General features: G+C 37.0%; 1 protein-coding gene across 9 annotated transcripts in view; it reads right to left on the bottom strand.

Moving 5' to 3' along the window:
• The window catches only part of strbp (spermatid perinuclear RNA binding protein), a 168,305-nt gene that overhangs the window by 42,533 nt on the left and 109,080 nt on the right, over nucleotides 1–16,692 (bottom strand). For 6 of the 9 annotated variants that reach the window (XM_080212029.1, XM_080212030.1, XM_080212028.1 and 3 more), the window contains 7 exons: nucleotides 14,549–14,696; nucleotides 11,113–11,207; nucleotides 10,624–10,719; nucleotides 10,073–10,184; nucleotides 9,583–9,680; nucleotides 8,029–8,143; nucleotides 2,986–3,078 (listed from right to left, as the gene is read on the bottom strand). In XM_080212029.1, coding sequence (XP_080068155.1) covers nucleotides 2,986–3,078; nucleotides 8,029–8,143; nucleotides 9,583–9,680; nucleotides 10,073–10,184; nucleotides 10,624–10,719; nucleotides 11,113–11,207; nucleotides 14,549–14,696 — 757 coding nt within the window. The remainder of the gene's footprint in view (nucleotides 1–2,985; nucleotides 3,079–8,028; nucleotides 8,144–9,582; nucleotides 9,681–10,072; nucleotides 10,185–10,623; nucleotides 10,720–11,112; nucleotides 11,208–14,548; nucleotides 14,697–16,692) is intronic. The other 3 variants (XM_080212031.1, XM_080212033.1, XM_080212035.1) reach the window with 1 other exon arrangement.

The following is a 16,692-nucleotide window of genomic DNA, read 5'->3' as shown; positions in this document are numbered from 1 at the left end:
GTTGGACTTCAAATTATATACCCAAACATCAGCAAGTCTTCTTCTGTGTCCTTCTGTGCCTTACAAACAGCGCCATGCTTTTGACATTCCAGGCTCAAACACTTTTCATGTCTTCACCATTCTTCAGTTACAATTCTCTTTGTCAAAATTTATTAACTCCCACTCCAACACCATCACCACCACCGCCTACCTGCAACTCACTGAATTCTACAAAACCACATTCCCTCTTGACCACTGCAAACTCCTCAACCTTGCATTCATTGACTTGACCGAAGCATTTGACTCAATAAATTGAAAGGCTCTGTAGCTTGAGCTACAAAGATCTGAATGTCCAAAAAAACTTAATCATAATCCTGCAATTGTTTACTGAAGATATGATTACAACGGTCTTGAGTGGGTGTTCTGAAACAGATTCCTTAAAAATCCAAACTGTGATCAAGCAAGGCTATATGATAGCACCGCTTCCATCTAAGAACTACCTGACAGTGGCTATTCATTTCAAAGAACAACTGCCCTCTGGAATAAGTATTAAATATGGCATAGATTAAAAATTCCTTAACCTCAGTCGCCTCCATACCCAAACTAAACTGACCAAAGAAATACATGATCTACAGTTTGAGAGTGACTACAGTATCATTGCCCATTCTTCATCAGGTTTGCAAGCCAATCTGAATGCCTTCAATTGTGTACACAAAAGATTTGACTGGTCCTTGCATGTTGCCAAAACAAAACTAATTTATCAAACCATATCTGGTCAGCCAAAGAGTCCACTTCCCATTTGTTGCAGGAGAGATTCTATCATAACGTTGGACAGCTCCCATCCCTCAACAGCCACCCTCTCTCAAAAGGCACCATTGACAAGGAGACCCAACACTGGACGAGCAATAACAGCTCAGCCTTCTACAAACTACAATAGTAAGAATTAGACAACAAAGTTTTGTGCAAGTCAACAAAAATCAGTGTACAGAGCGGATGTCATCACCACATCCCTCTACAGCAGTGAGAACAGGACTAGGTAGCAGTGACACAAAAGCACTAAAAAAATTCAGCAATGCCTCTGCCGTGTGCTTTCAATTCAATGGAAGGGCTTCACAAACATTTCAGCGAAACTCTTGCAAAATCAGTTTCAATAGACTTGACACTTGAGTCCAGATGGCTGAAAATGGGTTTTTCCAACCAGTCCTGTTTCCTCAACTTTGAAATGGCCAGCATTTCAGGGGGAGGGTAAGGAAAATGCTTCAAAGACACTCTGAAACTCCCTGTGACACATAGTGACACTGACATCAATGACCGGAAGGAGTTTGTTACCACTTGTTTTGAATGACAATCACTTGTTCATTGAGCTGCATTACAGTTTAACATCAAACACCTTAATAATGAGGCAGGACGGTGACATTCTGGATCTCACTACCTCATGGGGTATCCTGCCCATATGCCCAAAGATCTGTGGATCAGGAATGTGCCTGTGAAGTTACATGGAGGCCCATGGTAAAATCTCATGGCCCGGAATAGACTTTCTCCTTGAATTGAGGAACAGCCCACAATAACATCAGTAATACCCTGCTTGTTTATATTTGTGGAAATCAAGCAAAGCCACAACATAGATTAGTAGGGCATATCATGAGCTACATCCTGAAAATCCAAAGAAAATATTAATTTCTTCTTTTGTTTTGCTCTCTATCTCCTATCTACATTGCCACAAGGAATTTAGAATCAGCACTTCATCAAATATTTTCTAAACAAATATGCTGCATCCACTGTAATCTAAGTCTAAGTTCAGCAATGTCTTCAATTACTCCATTCCAATAGTGAAGCTGTTCATAAATGCACACTGTGGGGCCCTCATCAGCCTGCACATTTCCAAGTATTCACTAATTTTATTCCTATTATTTGGAAGATCAGAATTTAATGTGTTGCCAGTGAAGTTCATCAAAAAACACAGTACGAAAATTTTTATGCACCTGCCATGGCACTTCACTGAAATCTGTTGTTATACAAAAAGTATCCATATCTAAAAAAAAATCAAGCTTGTCAACATTATAGTGCATTTTAAATGTAAGATAACTGGACCTATTCAGAATAACGCATATTGGGTTCTATAACATGATATTAAGAATCTTGAGAGGGTGCAAAGGAAGGCAACAAAGATAATACCACACCTTAGGAAGTTAAGCTGTGAGGAAGGATCAATAAAATTTGGCTCGATCTCACTCAAAGAATAAATTTAGATGTAATGCAACAAGAATTTTCAAAATCATTAGCTGATTGATAAAACTGATTCAAATAAATTGGTAATACTTATTAAAGTTCAAAAAGGCAACATCATTTTTAAAAACAATTAACAATTGACTCAGGTATCAAGTATGTATGGCTGCTGAGGTCAATAACAAATTAAGTCAAAAAGTATTTGGATGTATTTCTGAGAAAAAGGTATCGAGTACTTTGTCAAGAAAGCAGAACTCTGATATTGAACAAAATTTTGATATTGATCAAAAAATTGTTTTTTCTGGGCCTAATGGCTTTTGTATGGTCAAAAAATATATGTCCTATAACTAGCCAAAGCAGAATAACCAATATTAAAATTAATAACAAAATTAATAACAATATTAAAATTAATAACATTGTTCACATTATGAGGTACTGAATTGTAAGACATTATATTCTTATGTTCTTATGCACTATAGTCCGCCAGGTGAAAAAATAATCTTGGTAATCTAAGCTCCAGCTTCAATGGAAGGACCAATAAATGTCAATAATTTTTGTTTACAAGAAGTATTTGCACAAAATGTCATGAAACAGAGTTGAAGATATTTATTTTTACTGTCACAAAAATTTTTTGGATAAGCGGAAAGCACATGGAATGGAAGTAGTAGTTGCAAATTGGATGCATGATAGTCTTAGATAACTGGAGCATATTGTTATGTATTTCTTAGTATTTAACTGTTCAGTGGTAAATTGTTGTGGGAAACGTGGACATTAGCTTACTTTTTCTCAGGTTCCTCTTCATCTTTTTGTTTGGATCTTTGTCATCTCCTATACCATCTTCATACGGTCTCTTCAAAGGTGCTGAGAGTGGTCCTGCAAAAAATTCTGAAGCATTTTAATACATTATACATCTTTAGGTGAAAGATCAAATCAACAACATTTTTCATCTATGATCCGTATTTGAATATTATGAGTTAAGATATGAACTTACTGTTCTTCATTTAGATAATAAGATCATTTAGATCATCTGGATATAAATTGTTCCATTGGTAAGATGCAGCAGGGGCTCATGAAGGGCAGGTCATGTTTGACTGGTGGAATTTTTTGAGAACATTATATATGCAGTAAACAATGGGGAACTTGTGGATGTGGTGTATCTGGATTTCCAGAAGGCATTTGACAAGGTGCCGCACCAAAGACTGCTACATAAGATAAAGGTGCACAGTGTTGCAGATAATGTATTAGCATGGATAGAAGACTGGTTAACTAACAGTAAGCAAAGAGTTGGGGGGGGGGGGGGGGGGGGGGGGGCGCGGTGGTGGTAAATGGCAATCAGAGACTAATGATGTGCCACAGAATCAGTGTTGGGACTGCAATCTGTTTATGCTTTACATAGATGATTTGGAGTTGGGGATCAAGTGTAGTGTGTCAAAATTTGCAGATGACACTAAGATGGGCGGAAGAGCAACAAGTGCAGAGAACGCTGAAAGTTTGCAAAGGGATATAGATAGTCTAAGTGAATGGGCGAGGGGATGGCAGATGGAGTACAATGTTGGTAAATGTGAGGTCATCCATCTTGATAGCAAAATGGACTATTATCTAAATGGTAAAAAATTGCAGCATGCTGCTGCACAGAGGGACCTGGTGTCCTTGTGTAGGAATCTTAAGGATTTGGTTTGCAGGACAGCAGGTTATTAAGAAAGCAAGTGGAATTTTGTCCTTCATTGTTTTTAAACTTCAACCCCTAGCAATGAGATTATGTTGCAGCTGTACAAGGTGCTGGTGAGGCCACACCTGGAGTACTGTGTACAGTTTTGGTCTCCTTACTTGAGAAAGGATATACTGGCACTGGAGGGAGTGCAGAGGAGATTCACTAGGTTGATTCTGGAGTTGAGAGGGTTGGCTTATGAGGAGACACTGAGTAGACTGGGGCCTATACGCATTGGAATTCAGAAGAACGAGGAGAGATCATATAGAAACATATGATATGATGGGAATAGAAAAGATAGAAGCAGGAAAGTTGTTTCCACTGGCGGACGAGACTAGAACTAGGGGGCATAGCCTCAAAATAAAAGAAAGCAGATTTAGGTCTGAGTTGAGGAGGAACTTCTTCGCACAAAGGGTTGTGAATCTGTGGAATTTCCTGCCCAATGAAGCTGTTGAGGCTACCTCATTGAATGTTTTTAAGGCAAGGATAGATAAATTTTTGAATAGTAAAGGAATTAAGGGTTATGGTGAGCGGGCGGGTAAGTGGAGCTGAGTCCATGAAAAAATCAGCCATGATCTTACTGAATGACGGAGCAGACTCAAGGGGCCAGATGGCCTACTCCTGCTCCTAGTTCTTATGTTCTTATACATTTTACAACAGTACAAAAATACATTGACTAAGATCAAGTGTAGTATTGACATGCTGTGCTTGGTTGAAGCCATTAGGTTACATTTTAGCCTCATCTGAAGCAATTTTTTAAAGTGGCATCTCGGCCTTTTGACTAACATGCAAATAAATCAAGCCTTGGAGGAGGAGCTACGCCTGCTCCAATCAGCTTGGATCATGTAGATCAAGCCCAAGAGAGGAGGAGAGTGCCCTATCTTGTCAGCTTGGATCGGGAACGTCTCAACTTGTTGAGACTCTGAATTGGACTTGATTTGAGTGAATTAGAATAAAAACAAGAAAAAAAAATTTCTGGACTGACTAATTTGATATTCTGAGGCAGTAATCTTGTACTTCTTCAAACTGCTGTTGTTTTTAATTTATGCATCAGGAGCAAAAGATCATTGTAGTCAATCAATCAGGAATACTTTACTGATTTCTCGTCATGCAATAGCCATATGCAATTAAGGGTTTGAAGTAAATTGTTTCAGGAACTCCACAAGACAACTTTACAGCTTTATTTTTTAAAATTAGAACAAGCCATATTTCTATTTTTAAGAGCATCCAATATTTTACATAAAGTTATAAATGGATTTTTAAAAAAAAATCATGGCTTCCTATTGTTCAAAATTTAAGATAACCTAAAAGGCTTGTCAATTTAAAGAAACTGCCAACAATTCTAATTAGCCTGTAATTCATCTCAGAATCAATTTAGACATTTGGTAACAACAGCTGAGCAAAACAAACAGATAGCAACTATTACAAAAATGATCATGCACTGGATGCAGTGCTCGACTCAAAACATTAACTCTGTTTCTCTCTCCACAGATACTGCCAGACGTGCTGAAGATTTCCAGTATTTTTGTTTTTATTTCAAATCACCAGCATCTGCAGTATTTTGCTTTAATTTAAGCACTGGATATATGGTCAGGAAGGCTAATGGGATGCTGGCCTTCATAGCGAGGGGGATTGAATATAAAAGTAGGGAGGTCTTGCTGCGGCTGTATAGGGCATTGGTGAGGCCGCAGCTGGAGTACTGTGTGCAGTTTTGGTCACCATACTTACGCAAGGATATTTTGGCCTTGGAGGGAGTGCAGAGGAGGTTTACTAGGCTGATACCGGAGTTAAGGGGATTGAGCTATGAGGAGAGGCTGAATAAACTAGGCTTGTATTCGTTAGAGTTTAGAAGAATGAGGGGAGATCTCATTGAGACATACAAGATGATGAATGAGATGGATAGGACAGAGGTGGAGAGACTCCTCCCGCTCAGAAAGGACAGTAGGACTAGGGGGCACAGCCTCAAGATAAAGGGGGGGGGCGGTTTAGAACAGAGTTGAGGAGGAACTTCTTCACTCAAAGGGTGGTGAATCTCTGGAATTCTCTGCCCGTTGAAGTGGTGGAGGCTGCCTCGCTAAATATTTTTAAGACGCGGGTTGATGGGTTTTTGATAAGCGAGGGGATTAAGGGTTATGGGGAGAGGGCGGGAATGTGGAACTGAGCCACGACAGATCAGCCATGATCTTACTGAATGGCAGGGCAGGCTCGAAGGGCTAGTTGGCCTACTCCTGCTCCTTTTTCTTATGTTCTTATGTAAGATTCTGAGGGGACTTGATAGTGTACATGCTGAAAGGATCTTTCCCTTCGTGGGGGAATCCAGAACTTGAAACTAAGTTTCAAAATAAGGGGTCACCCATTTAAGACAGAGATTAGGAATTTCTTCTCTCAGGGAATTGTTAGTGTGTGCAATTATCTTTCACAGTCAGCAATTGAGGCTGGGTCATTGACTATATTCAAGGCTGAGTTACACAGATTTTGATTGACAAGGAAATGAAGGGGTATGAGGGGCAGGCTGGAAAGTGGAGTTAGGTCCACAATGAAATCAGGCACCCATCTTACTAAATCATGGAAAGGACTCAAGTGGCCGAATGACCTATTTCTGTTCCTACTGGTCTTTTACAACACACAGAAAAAGTAACTACTTTTAAAGAGACAACTTGACACTGGTGTGTGGGAGAAACTTGCTGCTAACCAAGCAATATGGTGATATCTCATCTAAGCTGCAATGCAGTTGGAAACTGACTGTATAAACTGCTACAGGAAAGCAATAAAAGCAGAGGAAGAGAGAGCAGAATGCTGGATCAAAAATCTACTTCCCGCAGGGCTACTCTTGTCCTCTCTTCCCAAAGACCAGTGGTTCCAGAAGCAGCAACACAAATCACAAAGCTTGGCAGAGGTCATCCATGTTTCAAGGGATTGACTACAATGACTTTTCCAAAAGTGATCAATAAAGTATTTGCTTCTGTAAACTAGTTGTCTAAATTGTGGTTGATTAGATACTGCAAATCTTGTTAGCTTTATGCTGCGCATCTTCCACACCTAAATGCCAAAAGAACGTGCCGGACACCTGTCCAGCACATTCCAAATGTCTGAGCACTCAGCAGCAAGCTTAGGAATTTTACAATGTGTGCAACATTTTTTTCAGCCTTTGGTTCCAGTAAATACCTTGGTCAAGACTAGAATATTCATCAACAGTTAAGTATTAAATTTCAGTTTCATACAACAATTGAAAGAGTTTGAGACTAATACTTATAATGTCCAGTTCTTACTGAATATTCCAGGTACAGCAAGCAATTAGAAAGGCAAACAACATGGTGCCTAACATTGCAAGGGGATGGGAGTATAAAATTTAGGAAGTCAAGCTACAATTGTACATGGTTTTGGTGAGCCCAGCCCTGGAGCATGATACATATTTCAGGTCTCCATTTCCAAGGAAGGTTATGGCAGCCTTGGAGGAAATACAGCAAAGGTTCATTAGATTTGTACTATGGTGAGAGGCTGAGTAAATTTGGCCCAAATTTAAGAATGAAAAGCGATATCTAGGCATCCAACAATAGCAATATCATCAAGCAGGGTTCAATCATACTGAAGTTTTCTCTCAGACAGAAGTGTACCAAATTTTTCATTTAGTTAATTAAAAATTTACACCAAGTCAAATGAGTAGGTCATACACATTGGATATCCAACATTTTAATTTTTATTTTAAAAAAATGTAAATAATCATATATTCCAAAAATATAAAATTGATCTGAGGCCATTTGGCAGTAATTGTGCGTTTAGTACACTGTTAAAAGTCCAGTTACAAATCATTCATTAAGGCTCAATTTTTTTGCAAGGGCTTTTCTAGGACAAAAAGGGCAATTTTTCATCAGTTCAGTGAGTTCTACCTGACAGTAGTAGGGGGGGGACTTCAACACTGCATTCCGATATGGAAGTTTAGAATTACTGACTGAATGGTTTCCCCATTTAATTAAGCGTGTGCAGAATCCAGAAGTTGTCAATTTCAGAGGAGTAAAAATGACAAATGCTAATAATAGTTTAGTTATTATTACTACCACAAAACACACAGGCCATCGTGTCAAACTGGACCTTTAAAATATTGATCAATGACTTACCATCTCGATCACCCAGTGATCTGGGCCATTTTTGAAGGGAGGATCTTGTTGATGGAAGTGGATCCATCTCCAATACTTTATAGATTTGACCAAAAGCCATGAGCCTAAGTGCATGCTGTAAGCAAAGATCTATAGATAAATAAATTACAACTACATACATGTAAGCAAGTTATTTTAGACTGAGTTTTGTATTATTAAACATTTACAGGGTTCATAAATGGGTTAGCAAGTTTATCCAAGAAACAAACTGAGCAATAAAGGCAAGAAACGACCAAAATTTGATGCCTGGCCACATACATAACTAACAGATCTGAACAAGAGCTGCTGCAGGGCAGTCATAATTGGGAAAAAAAATCTGCTATGAATTTTGCTTCCAATTAATATTCAGCAACTCCTGCTAGAAACATGCACGTGTACTCCTTCAGGAAGATGTACGTGTGGAGAGACAAGAACAGTATCAAGTTCAGCTTTGCCACCCACAATATTTGAACAGCTGAGAATGATGTCAAATAGACATGGTGCTAAAGGAAGAAATAATCTAGCAATGACATCTTCAAAGGAGTAACTAATGTCTCCAGTACCCAATTAGTAAGATGTAGGAACTCTCCCAAGATGGTCCACACGAAATCACAATCTCAGCCGGGTTATGAATGCAGGCTTAGTACAGCAGCAAGTTCAGTTTACACCATTTTGATCTTTTTTCCCCTCTCCCAAGACACATTGTCAATTTGTCCTTTTGTACTAGGAACACGAAAGCCCCAATAAGTTCGGGGGGATATATATACTTTTACTGTCAATCAAAAACAAACTTACTATCTAATAATGTTCTATTATAGTTTTCCACATTATATAGAATCCACAGCAGAGAAACAGGCCATTTGGTCCAACTGATTCATGCTGGTGATATGTTCCATACATGCGTCCCAATTCTCTTCATCTATTCTTTCCTTCATGTTCTCATCAAGCTTATCTACCTTGCACTTCTGCTCCTCTTCATCTACTCCTTCCTTAATGTTCTTATGTAGCTTATCAATCTGAAATGTATCTACGACTTTTGCCACAGTTACAACATACGGTAGAATTCTCACCACTCTCTGGGTAAGGACATTTCTCCTGAATTTTTTACTGCATTTGTTAGTGACTCATACTTATGGCCCCTGGAATTGGGTACTCCACAAGTGGAAACATCTTCTCCAGGTATTGATATGTAACTGATAGCTATACATACAAGTACAACTGATTATTCTTAAAATCAATCCTCTGATTTATGTGAAATGCTTTCACCATTATTACTGTGCAAATCTTCTCAACTGGTAACTATCAAGGTATAAAATTATCACTAAATAATCACTAAATTGGGAAGCAAGTTCTCTGCTACACTCAATTTACTTAACAATATAAAAACAATTACTTGAGGTATGGGTGATCTAAATATATCCATTTTTAAATAGAAGCCACTGTTTCAAGATGGGAAAATATTTATTCAAGCTCTCACAATACTATTATACCTAATGAAAATTTTCAACGGTCGGTGATCCTGATTATTGATCATACCTGGGCACTATGAGTAATGTTGTCCATTTCCTGTGACGTCATCGAGATCAATACATCAGTTAGATCTTTTTCACAAGGATCATGCAGTCCTGGACCACCTGCATAGAAAATACGCACTTTGCATTTCAAGCAGTTGACATTTAGCAGGATAAATTCCATACAGCAAAGCATATTGTTTAGTAAATGTGGTAAGCAAGTAGTTATCAGCTATTCTAAGAGGGTGAAAAAAGTGCATTTGTAACTTATCCAAGATAAATGTTAAATTTTATGTACCATAGCTGATGTTTCATCAATTCCATACCAGTGTTTGGCAGAAACTACTAATTTTGAACTTTCATAGGAAAAAAAACAGAACACTATACCTATTATCTATCTTTCCGAATTAGCATAGAATTTTAAAGCATAGCAAAACCATTCTAATTTATGTAATACTAATATTAACAACCTATTTCAATATATCTATTAATTGTTATTTATTTGAGACTCTTACCAGGTAGAAGAATCCCTGATGCCAAGCACTCCATTACACGTCTCAAGGCTTCACCAGCCCCTAACGGTCTATTACTAGTACCTATGGCTTTTTCACAAATAAGCTCTAGGGGCTAAATGTAATAAGGAACAAGAAATCAGTTACATCTGGTAACACGTAATGGGGACGGTTTTTTATTCTAAAATATAACACCCTTAGATTAGGTGAAAGATTTTCAAGCTAAATTCCAAATTCTTTTCACACCAGTTTAGTTCAAATTCATCTGGTTAGTGTCAAGAAATAAACTTAATTAATATTTGGCTAAGATAAATCCCTCACAATACTACATGAAAAAAATCTATACTTGACCACTAAATTTAATTAAATATATATTTTGATTAAATGAATTCATGTTTACTTTGCACGTACTTACAAATTTGCATTTTACTCCTTGAACTTTCTGAATTAGTCTTATTTTGAAATACCAAGAGTTGTGGAGTATTTAAAAGTAAAAGTTTCTATGTGTTCAGACTATTTAGTTTGACAAGGGAACAGTCTATAAGTAAACTTACCCATCCTTTCAATGGTCCCCATGTGGGTACTCTGTTGCACAAATCACGCAGAATACGAATCACAATTACACATGACTTTAATCCATTTGCCCTTGCCTAAAACATACAGAATTGTAGTGATATGTCATCTGCTTAAAATTATATAAGTTATACATTCCTTGGCATTTCTCAGTAACTTAGAAAATTAAATTAAATTTTCATGCAAACAAAAAGGAAATTTTACAGAGAACAAACTCCATCTTTAGAATGACCGATTTCAAGAACAAGCAAGAAGCATAAATGTTTAACAATTGCTTTTGTAGCCTCATGATAACTAACAAAATAAAACTATCTACCTATTGTAGTTTACCGACTGACTTAAGCTGTGCGCAGAGTACCAAAGCTACAAAGAGCAAATGAATAGCATTAAGTGTTTTAATATAACAAATAGTTTTAACATTAAAACCTCATAAGGCTACAATAACAATAAGGTAAGAACAAGTAGCCAACCTGAAACCATTTGGCATGTCGCAGAGACGCCAAGGCGTTTAGGCATTTCTGCCTGTCCAATAAGTCCGGTGGATCTTTCATCGCAAAATTTTCTACTGGTGAATGGAATAAGAAGACAGATACAGTTTGACCAAGGGGTTTCTGTCATTCAGTACTAGGGAGTGGCAGCATCCTAGGCAAACAAGGCTCCCAGAAATTTTAATGGTTTAATAGTGCATTGTGGTTACTACAACAGCCATTTACAGTAACGTGAACATGTGAGACAGAAGCAAAAGGCATTCATTCGGGATACGAATCAATGGCATATCAACTGCAGAGTATATGATTCTGAGTCTTATTTAAAATGCAGAACACAACAGATTATACCACACAGCAGATACTTTTGTTGACTGTTAGTCAGGCCTTAATTTCTGGTTTCTTGGGTTGTCTAAAATTGAAATAATGAATTACTATTAGGAGAAAAATATGACTTACTACCAGACTTTTGAGTCGTTCAGTTTGCATTTGCCTTCACAATGATTTCAGCTTTTGTAGATCAAAATCTTGAGAGCTCACATATAAAAATGCCATTTCAGTTTCATGACTTTGTCTTTTTACGACAACACAACATTGAGGACCCAGGAAGCCAGAAATTAACTATGTATAGCCTTATCATTTTAATGCCTTGTGCAAGTGCCACTTGTGGAAGTTATTGTTTTCTGAGGAATTCTCTCCAAAGCTATCAGTTGAGTTTAGATAATATTAGAAATAAACTACCAGTAGGCGCCAGCAACAAAGGTATTAAAATGTAACAGAAACTCAATATGGCAGTTAACCCCTACTGAAATTTGCAAACGCAAATAATTTAAAATACTTTCAACAGCTGGAGTTTTCTGCCTTTTAAAGCAACAAAAGCATCTGCTATAAAGTACAATATTTCTTACACAAGGGATACAAAGATAAACTGCCGTAGATGGGTGGTTAATAGTCTAAAACATTGGATTAGACAGCATAAAGGATGACTGTCTGCAGGGGAAATTTTTATCTAGCCACGCAATTCTGTATCAAAACATATCAAATTGTAAAACCTCACTCACTTCATCATCACTGAGTCAGATCCTGACTTTTTTTTTCAAAAGAAAGCACATTAACATTTTGTTTCAAAACTATAAATATAGCATCATTCTGTTTCGATGTCTATGGTTAAGCTTAACAATGCTCCTACTACAAAATTTTGATTTGTTTAAAAGTTTCTTGCAATCCAAGATTTATTGCATTGAAGGGCTCTTCTACAAACTTACTATAAACATACAATACTACATTCTTTTTGCAGTCAGTCATCTTTTACGTGCAAGTTCTACAGAAAAAAAGATAAGGATAGGGGACAAAGAGCAGGCAGTGAATGGGATAGACTTGCACCAAAGTCCCTTTAAAAACACTCATGTATTCACTTCATGCCCTGTACAATTTTGAGCTCAAAATTAATGTTGGCTTCCAACATGTTAATTTTACCATCAAATATAAATGAATAATGTTCCATGGCATGTGGTGGCAGCAAATTATACAACTCCCTGCAACTTACACAGAATCAGTAATTGATTCAGAATGGATGGCAGAAAGTTCAAAGTCTCCCATTAGGCAGGGAAAATTCTGCCTATTGCCAATGCAAAGTTTATTGACACCCAAACTACACTTCAAGCAGTGTGAAGCCAATCACCACCTCAAGAGGCCTTGATATTGTAATTTTTTAAAAAACTGCATAAATTTTACATTACTGGAAGAATTTTAAAATCTTAGGGAAGAAATCAAAGCAATGGTAACATAGTTAACATGAAAACTAATTCAGAAAATTGAACCTAAAATTATTCTTCAATTCTGTTGTTGCCAATACATTAATTTCAAACATATAATTGTAGGTCACATGGTAGTAGGTGTCAACAACCTGCTCATCTCAACTTTTCAAAATATGCAATAGCACAAGCAACTTCAAGTTTTTCCCCACCCCCAGACAGCAGGGCATGAACGTACATGAATCATTCATATAAGACAAAATGTAAACAGCTGAGTAAGTCCCCTTCAGCCCTTACTGCATTGGGTGCTGATTAGTGACTGTATAGCGTACTGTGTGGCAGGAAATTTTGGATGGTATTAACTTTGGCAACTAATGTGTACTTAAATCAATTATTATTCCTCATAGTGTTTAAAAATTCCTTCTGAGTTTCTCAGCATACATCTTTTCATACCATAATTTCTTGCTGAACAGTAGTAGAATTACTGAAGGGACTTGTAGCAAGTCTAGAAATGGGGAGAACAGCAACAGGGAGTCCCCTCCTGCCCAGGTGGGCACAGCTGCCTCCATTCCCATGACAGAGAGCGGCCAGTTGGTCAAAGGTCTGACATTGTCCAGTAAGGCTCAACAAACTATCACTGACACGCTTTGGTGGCTAAATTAAAAAAAAATCCTACAAGTAAACAATAAAACCAAATTAACACATACTACTTTATTCTTACCAGTTATTTTTCTTTCCCAATCTCAGTGCTGTTACAAGCTCCATGCATTTTAAATAAGCATACTTAAGGCATACTTGAAGATAGTAATATTGAAGGGACTGTTTGAATATTGAATGCTCTTTGTGGGTTCAAAGTCCTATTCTTGTAAGTTATGCATACCACAAGAACAGTGCATTACTTTTTATAAAATCAGAATTGGAAAATGTGGTCTGTGCTTAACAAATTAAACCTCAAAGTCTTAAGATATTGTATATCATAATAAAGTCTGTTTCAGCATTGATATTTTATAAATCTTGCTATTGATAGTTAGAGCTATAAACACAATTGCATGGGCTAAGAGTGCTATGTCAAACATACCATTACATATTTTTAATCATCTGCACAAACATTAATTACCCTCCTCAAACATACAAATACATTTAGAGTCTATAATTCTCAGTTTTATATTTTTGAATACATACAAATTGAAATAGATTGCTCTGCATTTAAGTATATTGTTTACTTTTATTTTTGCAGCACTGAGATGGGGCAATATTGATACTAAATAAACTATTAAAAATGCAGCAAGTCTTACATTTACACGGTCAGAACATGTTCTGTGAATGTGCAGTAGACAGGTAATTAAACGTAATGGAGCAGTACACCTTTCACATATGGAGTACACTACTTTTAAGACCCTGCTGTATTTCAATATTATGTATTCATAATCTGTTCAGAAATCATAAAAGTTAAGATCTATGTTTAAATTTCTGGAGAAGTAACTCTTTGATTTTTGTATATTTTTTAAAAAGAGAAAGATCTGCACGCTTTGCTGAAAGTGACCGCTGAAGCTGCAAAGTTTATTTTCAAGGTTTGTTCAAACCTGCTCTGCAAGACCACAGAAGTCTTACAAGCAAACAACATCATAAAACTGTAACACATATCTGAAAAATGCGGCTCAATATACCTCCATCTTCTTTATTTTCCATTTCATCTCTCACCACTGGCGAACTCAGAATAATCTTCAGTGTCAACTTGGGTTCTTTTGTATTTTGAACAGTAATTGCTGCTTCTTCCACACATTTCTCAACTTCATATTTTTCTTCTGAAAGTTTCTAAAGGTATTAACATTTAAAGATATAGACAAATCAAATTTTAATCTGAAGAAACAAAAGATGGCCCTTCATATTCACATCTCCAAAAAGACAAGTTTGCTTCTGCAACATCTGTATGTTGCAAAACAGTAACGTACGAACATACACATTAGTAGCAGAAGTAGTCCACTCGGCCCTTTGAACTTGTACTTGATTCAATAAGATCAAGGCTGATCTGATCATAATTACAACCTACATTTCTGCCTACTAAAGATTCATGACCTCAGAGAACAAAATTCTCCTCAACTTCATCTGAAATAGGCGACCGTGAGGAAAATCCCTCTCCACATCCACTCTGTCAAGACCTCTCAGGATCTTAAAGATTTCAAACAAATCACTCTTATTCTTCTGAATACAAGCTTAACTTGTGCAACCTTTCCTCATAAGACAATCAGCTCATTCTAGGTATCAGTCTAGTAAATCTTTCTGAACTGCTTTTAATGCATTTTTTTCCTTGAATATGATGTTCATTACTATACACAATGGACTAGATTCTTTGCATTCCCCTCTGTTTTTCCCTGCCGGAGGAGGCAGCGCACCATTCACTGATGGTGGGATCTTCTGGTCCTACCACTGTTAATGGGATTTCCCATTGAAGCCACCCTACATTACCAGGAAACCTGCAGCAGGGGGTGTGCCACCAGCGGGACCAGAAAATCCTGCCAATGTGAAGCTGGAAAATTCTGGCCAGTATTGCTGACATGAATCACAGAAGAATAACCTTGTTACTTTCGTAATCAGTTTCCCCCCACAATGAACAATAACATTCTATTAGCTTTCCTATTTACTTGCTGTATCTGTATACAGCTTTTTGTGATTTATGCATTGGATCCTTCTGAATCTCAGAGCTCTGCAATCTCTCGCTATTTGGATAAGATGTTTCTTTTTTTCATCCCGCTAAAAAGGACTATTTCACATTTTCTCACATTATACTCCATTTGCCAGATCTTTATCCACTCATTTAAATCATGTCCTCTTCACAATTTACTTCCCCACTTAACTTTGGTAATTATACCCTTAATCCCTTCATCCAAGTCATTTATATAAATTACAAATATCACTGAACCCTGTGACATTAAACTCAATATACCATGCCAACCAGAAAATGACCCACTTATGCCAACTCTCTGCTACCTGTTATCCAGCCAATCTTCTATCCATGCCAATATTTTCCGCAGTAACCTTTGATGTGGTGCCTTATCAATTACCTTCTAGAAATTTAAATGCACTACATCCAGTGGTTCCCCTTCATCCAAAGCACTCCTTCATGGAACTTAAATTGGTTAGTGCATCCCATCAGCATAAAAACAAACCACACTAAAATAAAGCACCTTCAAGTTACAAGTGTTCAGCTATACATATCCATTTTGAAAAGCTATTACTGGTGAATTACTGTTCATTAAATACAAAACATTAATTTCACAATGTATAAATAAAAATGTTAATTCATCTTCAAGAATTGTTTGGTACAGTATTGATTATTAGTCTGTAATAGCATACAGCTTGATTATGAGTCATTGTAACGTATTCTGGAAGGGGATTTCTAATCAGCTAATAAATTTATAAGCAGAATGCAGTCTTTCTGAGGACAAGGAATCAGTAAAGAGTTAAATGATTACTGGGCAAGATAACACAAACAACTTACACAAATGTGAACGCAGTAAGTGAATCAAAACAATTAACTATGATCTTAAAACATATATGCTGATATTTTAAACATATTTCAATGTAAAAGTACACTTTGGTCAAGCAAAGATACCGAAAGGCTTGGTGGTCGGAGTCAATAGTTTAAAGCCAAAAGGTCTGAGAAAAGAGTTTTATCAGGTGACATTCCTAAGAGCATTATGCAACATTAAACATATTAAACATTAAAAACTCATTGCCCAGACATAGAATAGATATGAAACCTGGATGCAGGAACACATGTCTGTTCAACTTGGCAGTGAGCCAATGGAAA

This window comes from Carcharhinus amblyrhynchos, chromosome 25 (assembly GCF_965287045.1).
Source record: "Carcharhinus amblyrhynchos chromosome 25, sCarAmb.v2.hapA, whole genome shotgun sequence".
Taxonomy (NCBI): domain Eukaryota; kingdom Metazoa; phylum Chordata; class Chondrichthyes; order Carcharhiniformes; family Carcharhinidae; genus Carcharhinus; species Carcharhinus amblyrhynchos.
The sequence above is the reverse complement of the archived record's forward strand: the minus strand, read 5'-3'. Positions and strand labels throughout refer to the sequence as shown.